Genomic DNA, 14,142 nt, shown 5'->3' on the forward strand with positions numbered 1-14,142 from the left:
TATACATTGTTGTCAGAATTGAAACGGATTGGTCCGTTCGATCAATCAAATTAAAAGTCGTTTAATTTAATCCGTGAAAGAATCATAAAATTTATGTATAAAAGAATCAATAAAAATTGAATGAACCGATTCAAAATTAATAAAAATGGGTTAAAAACTACTCTAAAAAATCGAATTGAATTGGTATTTTTTTCTTTCTAATTCTTTTAAAAAAATATTTCTATGATAAAGAAATAAATAAATTTTAAAAACTTATAAATTAAAATAAATTATGTTAATTTTATTTTTAATAATTTTTTATAAAGATATAATTTAATTATTTATATTAATTTATAATATTTATATCATGATATATTATATATTTTATATTATATTAATTTTAAAAAAATTATTCTAAGTATCAATGTTTTTAAAATTAGATCAATCATCGAATTAGTTAAAGCACTAAATCAAGATTCAATGGTGTAATTTATAGTTAAACCAATATTATTATTATTAAATAATATTACATAAATATAATATCATAATTTTATAAAATTAAAATAAAATATCATTTTATATTTTTTATGTGTTATTTAAATATCACTATTCTTTAAGCTTTGAAAATAAAAAAATAAATATAAACAAATTTTTAAAAAAAAATCAGACGGAGTATAATTTGGTCAAAACAATTCAGAATTTGGTTATAGTCAATGGTTCTATTTCGAACACAATCTAGCATATTTGTAAATCGATCATTGTTTGAATAATTTCTGATGCAATACACTGAGTTTATCATATATAATATTGTTCATAAAAAATATATTTAATATACTTTTAGTAAAAAAAAGTTATAAAAAAAATAAATAAAAAAGAATCTCCTAAAGAACAAAGAATAGCAATACCATCAACCTTTCTAAACTTGCGAGCCAGTGGACAAAAAAAAAAAAGTCTCTAGTCTCGGTACTTACGGGCCACGACCCAAAGACGAGATTCCCGCGTATTGTTTTTGTTTTTAACTTTACGAATTCTTAATTTTTGGCCATGTTGCCCATTGAATCTTATAAAATGTACAACTATCATTACATTTTCATTATAATAATAATTCTTTAATCTCTTAATTATCGCGTGCAAAGTTAAAGCTGTCAGTAGCACTACCACACAAGCTTAATTCCTTAACAATTTTTTCCCTCTTCTTATTAAAGTATACTATTCTTATATTTAATTGAGTTGTGTTATTTTAGGAAATTTTTTTAAATATTTGGTCAACATCTCTTTGATCTCCCCTCTTGAAACATCTTTTGTATTTAGAATGATTTGTTATTTTTTTTATTAAAGACTTATATTATATGTTAAATTTAATTATTAATAATTATAATTGAGTATCAAAATATATTGTCTAATATTATGATGAAATCCTCACAAGATTTCGTGATTTGGAACTATGAAGACATATTAGATAATTAGATATGTATAAAATCTCCTTCTTAAAATAAAGATAAGTATAATATATTTTGAAGACTTTGACATTAGACAAATGACTAGATTCTAATGCATTTTTCAGACTGAAACATATAAGCGTTTATTGTGAGATCCGATAAAATTTATCCTAGACACATAAATCAAGAACATTCACTCTTCCTCTAATATGTTTTATGATTTTCTATCTATTTTTTAATAACACCCAATTAACACTTATTTTAATTTTTTTTCCCTTTTTTAATATCATTTTCTCTACTTTTGCTTGTTGATTTAAAGAATTTATATTGGGGTTATATTATTTTTTACCTAGTCTACTAGTGAGACTTCAAGAGTGTTTTGGAAATCCAATAAAAATGCAAGACTGTGCAGTCTTGAGAGAAAGAAGTTAAATATGTTTAATCAAAGAAAAAAATTTGAATATGAAATTTTTTTATAAAAAAATAATAAATAAAATTTACACATGACAAAACTTAAAGGTATGTTTATTCTGGTAATATGTTACTGTTTATATAACACTTTTATTATAATTATTTGTCTAAAAACCATTATATTTAATATGCTAATTAATAATAAATGTATCATGATTGCTACTAATTAAATGGTATAAAAATGATATATGTATTATTTTGTTTGTCGCATTCAATTCACTTTAAAAAAGTTGTAGTTGTCCAAATTTATTTGTCATCTTGAATAATTTTTTCCTTACTTACTTGTTACCCGATTACTTATTACTTGTTACTCTTTTTTATTGGAAATTGGATAATTGAAATCGTAAAAAAAAAATGGTAAGTTGGTAGAGCAAATTTTGACACAAAATATTTTAGATGAATATTATCAATATCACTTTTCTATTCATTTTATATAAATATTTTATTTCCCGGCCCCATGTAGCTTATTTTTATTTTTAAAAATAAATAAAGAAAGAAAAATTGAAAAATTAAAATCCATTAAAAAAATTGATGATTCAATTCTATTATATGCATTAATTTATTTTTCCCTATTAACATTTGAAATCAATTATAATCATTGAACCATTAAAGTAATTAATGTAATAATAGTTATAATATAATTACAATTATTTTGTTACTCAATTAAATTTGTAATTTTCACCCAATTGGTGTAGTTGAAAAATTAGTTATATAATAAATTTAGACACTAATTACTATCTTTTCAAATGCATACATCAGGAAAAAAATGGAGTCGTATTTAAGTGTAATACCTGGTTTGAGAGGCCAACAAATGGCATATTAGAGAAGAAGCAGTGCAGTGGTTGATACTTGATAGTATCCACTAATAATAGAATCGAATTAATTCAGGTAAGTTAATTACTTTAGCAGCCAGAATGATTTGTGCTATGGATCCTCCCAAGATATACACACTTTGCGTGTCAGATCAAAGACTTTCAAAAGAAGATACTTCTTCAGCCATTAACACGGATAGTGGGGAGTGGGGAGTGGGATCCGCTAGCGTGCCTTTAATTAATTATGTGGTGAGGTTTGTGGACAAAAAAAGCTAGCCTTGGATGCTTTATTAAAACAAAGTAAAAAAATATTGGATTTTATCAAGAACTCAGATCACATCTCTCTATGTTAAAGTATGGGGATGCACTTAAAACCCCACCACGCTTTGCCACCATCACTAACATTACATCACCTTGTCTACGTAATCAATATCGCTAAAAATTACTCCTTATATAGTTCCTCTATTAAATGAGTGTATGGTTTTCTAGTACTAATAATATAAAACATGCAATTATTATTACTATATCATTAAAGTAATAAAAATAAACCATATAAGAGTCTCTCTAGCAGTTGAGGTTATGTGTTTAGATACTAAATTCGAACTCTAAAATTTCAGAATCAAGATGCGAAACTGGCTCCTTTTTTTTTTTTTTTTTTTATTATTGAAATGAAAGTAACTATTTTTTGGCTATGGTAAAGGAAGATATATATACATCAGCATTTAGCAGTGCCTAATCATGCGAAAGGCTTGCATATCTCATAATTGTCAGGTATGGTCAAAAGTCAAGTTGACGCCTTTTCCTTTATAATTATTATTGTTATTGAAAAAAGTGGGAAAATGAAGTTTGTAATTTATAGAATGTGAAAGGAATGAATAGAGGGAAGAAAGTGACGTTATAGCCACCATCCTTGAACAGAAGACTACATCAACGTCCCCAATAACATTTTTCCCTATAATCAGAGGGCACTGCCTTCACTCACAGGAATGATGGGCAAAAATACTCGCACTTGCGAGTATACGCGGGTAAAATTCATTACAAATAGTAAATGAATAGGTTAATTAGGTACTCGTAGATAATGAAGACGAATAATTTTTTATCCGTTTATAAATGAGGCGACAGCGAGTATGATGATATACATACTCGCAGGTATCCGTTTAACAATATTTCTTAAATATCTTAATTATCCTTGTATCATATAACCTTAAAATTACACTCTCTCATATTATTTTCTTACAAAAGTGAGGTGAGGTTGATGAAGTTACTAACATGTGTTAAGCATATGTTATAGAATTATGTTGGATGTAATTTGATTAATTTTCTAACTTTGATTGGACCAATAAAATTTATGTATTTTAAGTTGTTTATTTTCGTTTGAAATTATGAGATTGAATTATTATAGTTTTGTGATAAGACATTAACTTATTTGTGAGATTAGTGTATTTTAAGTTATTAATTATCTTACATTTTTATTATTATTTTAACAAAATTAACGTCAAATACAAGTTTAAAATTAACATTAAATTTTTATTTTTAATATTTCAATGACATTAAATATAAATTTAAAATTATTTGTAATATAAATTTTTTTATTTCTTAAAAAATTTATAAATATTCATGAATATCCGTTAGTATTCAAAAAATTCATAGATACACGTTTAATGGATACCCGCATAAATATGGAGTAGATATGGAACTAATTTTCATTCAATAAGACGAGAATGAATTTACTATTACCCATTTCGTGGGACCCCATCCCTACTCACACGATTTGTGGCCGTCCAATTCCAAAAATACAGGTCAGCTGAAATTTGTAACTTAAAGCTAGATGACAATAATATATCGGTTTCAATGTTTCTCACCTTTCTCATTACACAAAGAAAAAAGTGCTAATACGACAATTCTGTGGATATATCTATCATGTGTTCAATGGCTTTTCTATTTTCATTTTTGCAATTATTTCTTCATTGCTATTTGCTACTACTAATTTGTGGTTGTTTGTTCTATATGTATGTATGGCCTCCACAGTCCAACTTCAGCCATCACAATCACCTTTTTCTTCACAATAACTTAAATTTTGTTTAGTGCATGTGCCCGATTCAATTCGGTTCGCTTTCACAAGACCTAGAGGAGGACTTTCTTCTGCTTTTCACCAGCCACTACAAACATTTTTGTGAAATCATTAATACCATTGCGCTACTTTTCATAATTATCATCCTTCCACTATGGTTTATGCAAAATGCATATTACTTGGTAACATTTGGACCATACATACTAGTTCATACTACTCCCTTTCTCTTTGGAATATAACAATGAAAAATGATGCGAGGCACGTGGCAGGGGTGCAGAGTCATGAATGGTCAAAAAAAGAGTCCAAAGGCAGGGGCATTTTAGTAACATAACATGGACTCTCACACTATAAATATAATAGCCAAACGTGTGTTTGTTAGAACTTAGAAGCAGAAGCATTTGGGGAAAAGAGAGATGAGAGATGGCGAGAGGCATGAACGGTGGAAAAAGGTTTCCTATGGCTGGGCGTCCAATTCCAAAGAGGGGACAAGTGAAGGTTGCAATTGTCTTGGGCTTCGCTAATTCGCTTCTTTCTATCTTCTCTCGCACTACTTCATCTTCATGTCATCTCACACACTAGAACACCAACTTTTCCCCTTTTCTTCTTTTTTAATCGCTACTTATGTCTATATTCTCTATAAACAATCTTGAAACTTTTGTTCCATGGGATGATAGTAGAAGAGGACAAACCAGTGTGAATGCTACTTTAAAGCTCTTGAAAGGAGAAATAATAGAATAAACCTTGAAAGGTCAAGGCTCAAAAGAATAAATGTGCAAGTTGAATAATACTATAACAGAAGGCATTATTGAGAAAGTTGGTTCATAATTGACGTTATGGCTTAAATCATCTTAATTGCATTTCAACTTTCAAGTACAACATTCTTCGATGTTACTTGATGATTTATTTCTTTAAAGTACATCCTCAACCACATGCAAGATTGCAAGTGGTATGCAGAATGTAAAATTAAATTAGTATAATTCAATATTTCAATGTTTAGTGCTTCGTGGTTTCTAGATAGCTTCCTGGTTTGGTGAATCTTTTCAAAAATAAAATTGGTATATCATTCGGAAATATATAGCAACAGTGTTATAAAATTCACTCATGTTATCCACCTTAATTAGGATATTAGGTCAAGTAGAGGATCTCTTGTGTACCAGGGTTCAAACAAAGGATTATGATTTTGTTATATACACATATACATGTATTATCATGTGTTGTGCACATCCAAGAGTTATTATACACACACGTCTTTTTATAATAAGTTAATGTCTATTTTGAATCTAAGTTCTCATAGTTTTGCTTTTAAACATCACCCAAAAGACTTTTAATCTAATGAAGATTTTGTGTGTATATAAACCTATGTTCATTATTTTTTTTGAACAATGTGGGACTTTATTATACCCAAATGATCCTCCTCTCAAACAAAAGATCATGATTTTACCCTCCTCCCTTTGCAATGAAAGTTAATCCAATGGTATTTTATAAAGAACTCAATCACGTTCTAAGTGCTTGCATTGCTGCTTTATCGTTAATTCAAGATAACGAGACAAATCTCCTAATCCTTCATATAATAAAAAAGATTCACCTATATTCTTTATGAAGACTTTTGACATAAAAAATTTATACCTGAATCCAATTGTCAACCATTATACTTGTCTAGTCGGTCACCTAATTAAACCAACGGAGACTTTGGTCATTATATATTGTTATTATTTATTTAATATATATATATATATATATATATATATATATATATATATATATATATTACATCTATTTTAAATTCTACCTCTCCCTATTTTAAAAACAACCATAGAAATTACTATAATATAAATTAGTGAATAAAATTATGATTAAACAAAAATATGTTTTTGGTGAAAAAATTTAATAATAAAATCACATGTTTAATTAAGAAATAAAAAAAAATTAATATAAACTTTTTATTAAGCATTGTAATTTCTAGACACATCCCTCTATACTTTCAAATATTATACATTTCATCATATATTATTTTTTATTTTATCTTTTTTAATTAGATCATATCACTTATAATATTTACATTTTCTTTAAGTGTCAATTTAGCTCTATGGTGGCCAAAGTGAATTGGTCATAGGAAACGTGCTATATATCAAAATGCTCTAATATACAACTATAAGTAACAATTAGCAAAATTTAATATAAAATGCAAGAATTCATACTTCAATTACTCTGCGATTCAGTTCAATATGCTGTTGAATTTATTGTGGTGCTTTCATATAGATTGAATTTGGATGATAAATTTAAACGAAGTAATTTATTTATTTATTTTGAAAGTTTTAAATGCTTTGTTTAAATAATTTTTTTAAAATAATTTAAAATTTAAGTATTTGTGAAATTTTTTAAAATAATAAAATTTTAAATTCTTCCAAAAAAAAAAAGAATTTAAAATTATTTATATATTTTTTCTTTTTTTTATCTCACTTATATATTTTTATCTTTCACTCTCTCTTATCTTTTTTTTTCTTCCTTTTATCTCTCTCTTTTATCACTCATACTATATTCTCTCTTCTCTCCTATTTCCTTTTTCCCTTCATCTCTCCCTCTTTTTGTTTTGTCTTTTCTTCTTTTCTTCTTTTTGTTTTTTCTCCTACCTCTCTCACCTCTCTTTCAAAGTTGACATAAAAAATATTAATAATTTTTTTAATTATTAAATATTCAAAATATTTTTAAAGTATTAAATTTTATTTAATATTGATTTTTTAAACTATTAAATATTTAAAAATTGATTATTTTTTTTTATAAAATTTAATCTTAAAATCTCAAAATATATATATATATAGATAATTAATTTTATCTATGGTAGAAATCAAAATATCATATTTAAACTAAGAATTTAAAGTTTAAGAAATTTAAATTAACTTATCCAAACAAAAAAATTTAAAAGATTATAAAAATTAAAATAAAATAATTCAAATTCGAAAAATTTTAAATTCATTATTTAGATGAATAATTTACGAAGAATTTAAAATCTTAATGTTTGTAAAATTTCTTAAAACAGTAAAATTTTAAAGTTTTCTAAAAAAATAAAAATTTAAAATTTTTCATATTTTTTCTTTCTCATCTTACCTATATATATCTTTTTATCTCTTAATAAATTATTGAACATTAAAAAATATTTTTAAATTATTAAATGTTATCTAATATTAATTTTTAAAAGTTTTAAATATTTAAAAATTAGCTAATATATTCTTTTATAAAATTTAATCTTAAAATCTTAATGTGTGTATATATATTTAAAATTAATTTCATCCATGGTAAAAAATCAAATTATAAATTAATAATTTAAAATTTAAGAAATTTGATTTGATTTATCAAAATAAAATATTTAAAGAATAATAAAAATTAAAATCAAAGTAATTCAAATTTCAAAAATTTAAATTTCTAAAATTCCTCATCCAAACACACCATAAAAAATATTTACTATATATTATCACAAATCTCCACCAAGTTTATCACAAATTTCTTCTCTACTAAATCGAGTAAATTTTTAACTCGAAAATGCTTATTTACCTGTATATTATTTCAGTTTTCGTTAGCGGGATGTATATAGTAGACTACCTAGATTGAAGATTTATCTGCTTCTCTCATTAACCAAAATTAATAGTCATCAGTACAAAGGTAAAGAAGATAGAAAGGATCTAAACATTTTACTTTTGAAACCACACGGGTTACAGCGTACAACTTGAAGACTTGAGGATTTTAGTTGGGGGCAGAGGGTTGTTCTGGATGTCTCTACAAAAATGAATAAGAGCAAACCATTTAATATTCTAAATATAACAAGCTATAGCAGCACTAAGAGATAAGAGAACCACATCAGAGGAATGGTGAAGCCATGGAGAGATATTCTTTAAACTTCACTATCAAGGAAAGGATCATTCTCTTCATTAATAATGCATGGCTTTCCACTAACCATTACTTCTCACAATAGAACCAAACCTTCCACGAAAGATAAGTCATGCACTAAATATGAGACCATTGGAAAAGGCCTAAAGAGCAGCATTTATATAGTGCATGTGCATTTGCATGGCTTATTAGCTGTTATTAAAAAATCAATTGGGCTTGAAGAACTTGAGTTTGAGTCCATCATTCACAATGCTCCAAATACCTCCAATGGAAAAGGCCAAGCTAAAACCAACCCCCAACCAACCCAGAATCCAGTTGAAATACCAATTGAAGCTATATTTTGTTGGTTGTTTTATGAGAACCCACATGAAGCAAGGATATGCAAAGGTGACTGGAAGAGTGAGTCCTCCTAACAAACCAGCAAGACTTGAGAGGAAGGGAAGCGCCACTCCTATGAAGAATGAGACAAATCCATAGAACACTCGAAAACCTGATCTCACCCATATGGAGCAGGGACGGTTTGTCCTACTCGTGTAACCGGCTTCAAAACTGTCAAAAGCAGGCATTGAATATATCTGGAAACTGCTCAAGCAGTTGAACACAACAAGAAGGAAAGCTAAGGCAAGTATTCCTCTAGAGATGTCATGGCTGTGAAATGCATACAAAGCAGTAAGAATCCCCCCGGGAGGCATCTGCAAGAAAATAATGGAAAAATTTGAAGATGCTGCATGATTGAATACAATTATACAAAAGTGTGCTTGTAGAAGCACAATGTAGTAAGATGGAAAAAAAAAAACTTAATTCATATGCAATTACACACGAATCTAATAGAAATATTAGAAATATACCCTTTGGTCTCATTATATTAATGAATATTAACCATTTCGAATACAAGTTAAAATTGTTTTAAGAACTTTTCTACGAGAAGAAACTCTTTATTTTCAATAAAGAAACTCTCAAAAATCCTTCTAAATTTATTTCCAAACTAACTCGAATGATTTGATAAAAAGACTCAAATATGATTAAATATCCGTGTAAAATAGTTTTGCACTAACCAATTGACTATATAGATTAAATTCACATGAAAATCATTTATATTTCTTTATCAATAAGAATCCAGTTTTCAGTTTACTTACTTGGTTGCCATAGGCCCAAAATCCTCCAATAGCAATAGGGAAGAGGCACATTGCAATGAAGAAATAAGCAACCTTGGCTCCTTTCCACATTGGCACACGAGCAGGGTGCTTGAAAGTTGAAGGCATTGTGGCCTGAAGGAAACAAAGTGCATATCTTCACTAACTACATAGAAATAAACTTCAAGGCAAAACTAGAATAATTTATTGGCAACTCATAAGTACCTGAATTTCTAGGGCCAAATTGTGGCCTCTAAAAGAAAAGGCTACAATTCCAAGTGCATTCAAGGCAAGAAACAGAGAAGATGATGATGCCAATGATAGGGGTTCATAGGAGATTGAGGGGGGCCTTTGTTGGCTAACAGAGAGTACCCAGACCATGGTGGAGTAAGTTATGGCTGTCACAGCCCCTATGAGTGAGAGGCCTGCAATTGAATTGAGGTTAGGAAGCTGAGACAGGACAATGGATAGAGAAGTGAAAACCAAGTACCACTCCACTGTGGTTAAAGGGTTTGAGGTACAAGTGGGACCACAAACTATTTGGAAGAACAGTTTCATGGTCTCCCCTCCTATAAGAATCAAAGCTGTTGCAGTTCCTGCTGACAAATAAACAGTTGGGAAGAGAGCAAGCCAGACTCCTAATCTTTCCCCTGCAAAAGAAGGTAGAAACTAAACATTACAGAATAGAGATAGGATGCTATATTCTTTTCAAATGATGCAATGCAAGTTTTACGATAGTTATGTGTCATATTTTTCAATTTAGCTTAAGTGTGTGCTTAGTAATACATCTATTAGCACTTGACGTGGATCTGTCAAAGCAGCTATGAGTTACTTTTCCATCAGAATTGACATGATTCATGCTTAGATGTGGATCTTGGATGCGCAGTCAAACATGCGCTAAGTAAGCAACAAGTTCTTTTGGGGATGCTTTATATACAAAAAAACACAAGTTTTAAGGCCATATATGAATCAATTATATCTGATGTGTCAAAGCATTTGTACATTGTTAATCAAGAAGCTTTTATTAAATATGTTGCATCAAATAGCTAGAAAATAGTATTTACGGAAAAACAACTTACCAAATGCTGCTTGTGCTAGCTCCACGTATCTGTTGTATCTTTTACCTGGAACTGCTTCATGCAGCTGAACCAAAATCCATAACGTGTAAAGTTGCCAACAATATGCTATGGTTAAGGAAAGAATTCCCCAACTCCTGCAAAATATTTTGGATAAAATATCTTTAAAAGTGAGCTGAAATATTTTTCATACGCCATTATTCCATACAAACTTTACTATTCAACTCAATTAGAGAAATTCCGTATTCTCTATACTATCTAGAAATAGAAACATAGTCAAAGGACAGGAAAGTTGCTTCCAAAACAGTATTAGAAGATGGAAATTATGATATAAAAAAAAGGTGTATTAACTAATGACTAATCAATTGAATAACCAACATGAGGGGGCCCTCTTATCAGCGAAAATCGATAATATGGACAAAATTAAAACTGTTCCCTAGACAAGGGTGAGTTGATTGAACATCGGGGAAAGCAAAAAATAAAGGGCCAAATTAGCAAGCATATTGGCTCCGCCCCTCCCCCCCAACACCATCTTTGAAATTCTTTCCATTCAAGCAATGAAATCTATGATGAACTTTGATATTTGTAAAAGGCGTGCCCCGCAATTCAAAATCATCTTTCTTTCATGTCTTGGGCAACGAAAAGGAGACAATATTTATTTTATTTTATTTTTTTCTAGAAAACGAAAGTAAAGTTTCTGCCTACAAATATAAGAGAAAGAAAACAAAGAGAACGCGCATGCACACTACAAAATAAAGCATGGGATATTCCTTCATATCTAATAAAGTTCTATTACAAAGGCGGGTGAAGGTTAAGAAAATAAATTAAATTTCAGTAATACTTGCCCTGGCCCCAAGTCAAAACAAATTTGAGAAAAAAAGATTACAACTTATACTAAAACCATATGTCACAAAAGGAACAGAAATGTTGACCAATTTCGTTGAATTTGAACATATGCAAAATGTAATGTAAGGTGGTGAATAGGTAGGAAAAGATAGCATACCAGCCAAGATACGCAAAAGCAACGGGCAAAACGAGAGCCTGGAAGCCAACACCAGCGTTGAGGTTGTGGAATGCAGCGTAGTGAGCATTTCCATTGCGAGACTCAGTGATGGGAAGCCAAGCATCTTGGGGGTTGAGTTTGGTAAGATGTCCAACCTCCTCCAAGTAACCCTTCATGTTTATCAGCACTCTCTTCATTGGTGTCCCTATTGGACTCAGAAACCTTGGTGATATGAACGAGGTTGGGGTCCATGATTTTCCTTCCTTTGATGCTGCTCTTGGTGACCTCTGCCCCGACGGTGTTAGTATCTCCGGCGTCGACACTCTCGGTGTCGCCGGTATAGATATCAGTTCTGTTTCTCCTCTCTCCTCCATTTTATGTATCACTCCTCCACCTTACTAACAAAACAATTGTTTTTAGATATACAAGGTGGAAGTGTGCTTGCCTATATAACATAAATTGTCGTGTATTGGATCGGAGTAAAAGAAAAGAAAAAACTCATGATGGTAATTTGGACAAACTCATGAAACAGCAGTACTTGCTATCATGAGAATAATACTCAGTTGTCAAAAGTTTTAAACAATCTTGGACAAAAATAGTAGAGTATATTTATTGACCAAAATGTCAAAGAAAACAAATTAATCATGGTTACAGTTATAAAAATGAATCCATAATAACCAGGAAGATTCACAATTATTAACAATAGCTTCTAACACTAATTAAAGGTTCAAACTGTCATGAAACAGAACAATACATGGAAATCAAATTTGCTTACAGAGCTTAGCTTATGCCCTGTAAGCAATTTTGGGTAAAAGTCATATCCAGGCACAGTCAAGTCAGAAATTAAATCTTCTTTAGCTAGGATAACACACTTGGAATAGAATCTGAATTCACTTTGGATTTGTGCAAATTAGGGGCAGAGTTATGTGGAAAAAGAACTAAAATGTCAAGTTTGTTAATTAGGTATGCAAAATCTAAAACAAATCCTTGTATGCAAGGAAGAGAGGTAGATACACAAAAGCCATTCCAAAAATACTCAAATGAAGATTTTACCAATTCCATAACATATGCACACACATGCTTGTATAAAGACTATTATGGATACTAGTTTTGAGATCTCAATCAAACAGTCTTCCAGATCTTGTTTCACTTGGATCTTTTGTCCATTTATTTACCAACCACCAACACACCCACACAAGGCTAAAAACTGTTAACATGTCAAAAGATATAAACAATAACCATTTTCTTCAAAAAAAATTCCAAGCAAATGCAGTCAGTCCAGCTGCCCGGGAGTCCCATGACTCCAAAAACAGAAAGAACCATTATCCTGGGACCATGAAGAAGAAAACCAGACACTAATATAATGAATGCAACACGATATACATTTACTAACCAGCAAGCAGAGTTTTCAGAACAAGTGAATTAAGCAACACCATGAAAGTAAAAAAGATACCTTTATATACACCCACCAAAACAATAAGCTCGGAATGCGAATAAAGGAACTTGGATAACAATAATAAGAAGCTGCAAATGCAAGTGGAAGTCTAAACTTCAAACAAAGGTAGGCGTGGTAGGAGAAAATATCATGAAAGCAGTCTTCTTTATGAGCAACTTAAAGTGATGAGTTGTTCTTCCCTCCCTCCACTAACTAATCTTCTATAACATTTTAAAAGTTTCTTTGGAACTAGGTATAGATGGTGTATCCCATTGTCTGTCTCGAAGTGCGGCTATATAATAAAAAAAAATGAGTTAAATGACGTTGGTACGAGAAACCATGATGTTTTAACACTTTCTTTACTTTGTTTGAGGAAAAAAGAAAATAGTCCTTTCTTCATGTGTCTGTCTCTCACTTTCATTGATTTGAGCATTGCAGGGACAAGTACTGTGGGTGTTGGTGGGTCTCTCGGGGACACAAAGTAGCCGAAAGGAAGGGAATGCAATGCATGAGGAAGCGACGTGGCCGTTGATCATGCACGTGGTGGGCCTCGTGGACCAATCCAACGGCGCTCATTCCATTCTCGCACTGAATCAATGTCATTGTGAATTGAAGGTTGGAATGGTAGCTAGTGCTGTACCAAATGGAATTCAATCATTCATGTTACTTGATAAGTCTAAATCAAAAGCTTAATCAATCAATGTTGTGTTATGAATTAGGGTAACCAATATGATTTTGATTTAGAGCATGTTTTCATCTCATAAATGCATTTCTCTCGTTTTGTTATTTTTTTCACATAATAAATCACCATTCTATAAGATTTGTGAGGAATTTATGATTC

General features: G+C 29.9%; 1 protein-coding gene across 5 annotated transcripts; it reads right to left on the reverse strand.

Annotated features, from left to right (window-relative positions):
• Positions 1-8,374: 8,374 nt before the first annotated feature.
• Positions 8,375-13,681, reverse strand: LOC109804387 (Transmembrane amino acid transporter family protein). Of its 5 annotated transcripts, none has more exons than XM_083066882.1 (6): positions 13,336-13,681; positions 11,867-12,260; positions 10,867-11,000; positions 10,013-10,437; positions 9,791-9,922; positions 8,375-9,346 (listed from the first exon to the last, which is right to left on the reverse strand). In XM_083066882.1, exons 2-6 carry the CDS (start codon positions 12,238-12,240, stop codon positions 8,861-8,863), a joined length of 1,551 nt encoding a protein of 516 aa, XP_082923008.1. In that variant the 5' UTR covers positions 12,241-12,260; positions 13,336-13,681; the 3' UTR covers positions 8,375-8,860. The 5 variants fall into 5 exon arrangements, with proteins under 5 accessions (XP_082923008.1, XP_082923005.1, XP_082923003.1 ...); XM_083066879.1 differs by having other exon boundaries at positions 11,867-12,264; XM_083066877.1 differs by having other exon boundaries at positions 11,867-12,264; positions 13,320-13,680.
• Between the last annotated feature and the right edge of the window lie 461 nt (positions 13,682-14,142).

Source organism: Cajanus cajan, chromosome 1 (genome assembly GCF_000230855.2).
Source record: "Cajanus cajan strain Asha chromosome 1, NIPB_CcT2T_4, whole genome shotgun sequence".
NCBI classification, from domain to species: Eukaryota; Viridiplantae; Streptophyta; class Magnoliopsida; order Fabales; family Fabaceae; genus Cajanus; species Cajanus cajan.

Excerpts from the sequence above, each read along its gene's own strand:
- LOC109804387 (XM_083066882.1), bottom strand. The coding sequence starts at position 12,240 with ATGGAGGAGAGAGGAGAAACAGAACTGATATCTATACCGGCGACACCG. Across the intron at positions 11,001-11,866 it reads GCTTTTGCGTATCTTGGCTG|GAGTTGGGGAATTCTTTCCT; the intron begins GTATGCTATCTT and ends AATATTTTGCAG. Across the intron at positions 9,347-9,790 it reads TTTGGGCCTATGGCAACCAA|ATGCCTCCCGGGGGGATTCT; the intron begins GTAAGTAAACTG and ends ATTTTCTTGCAG.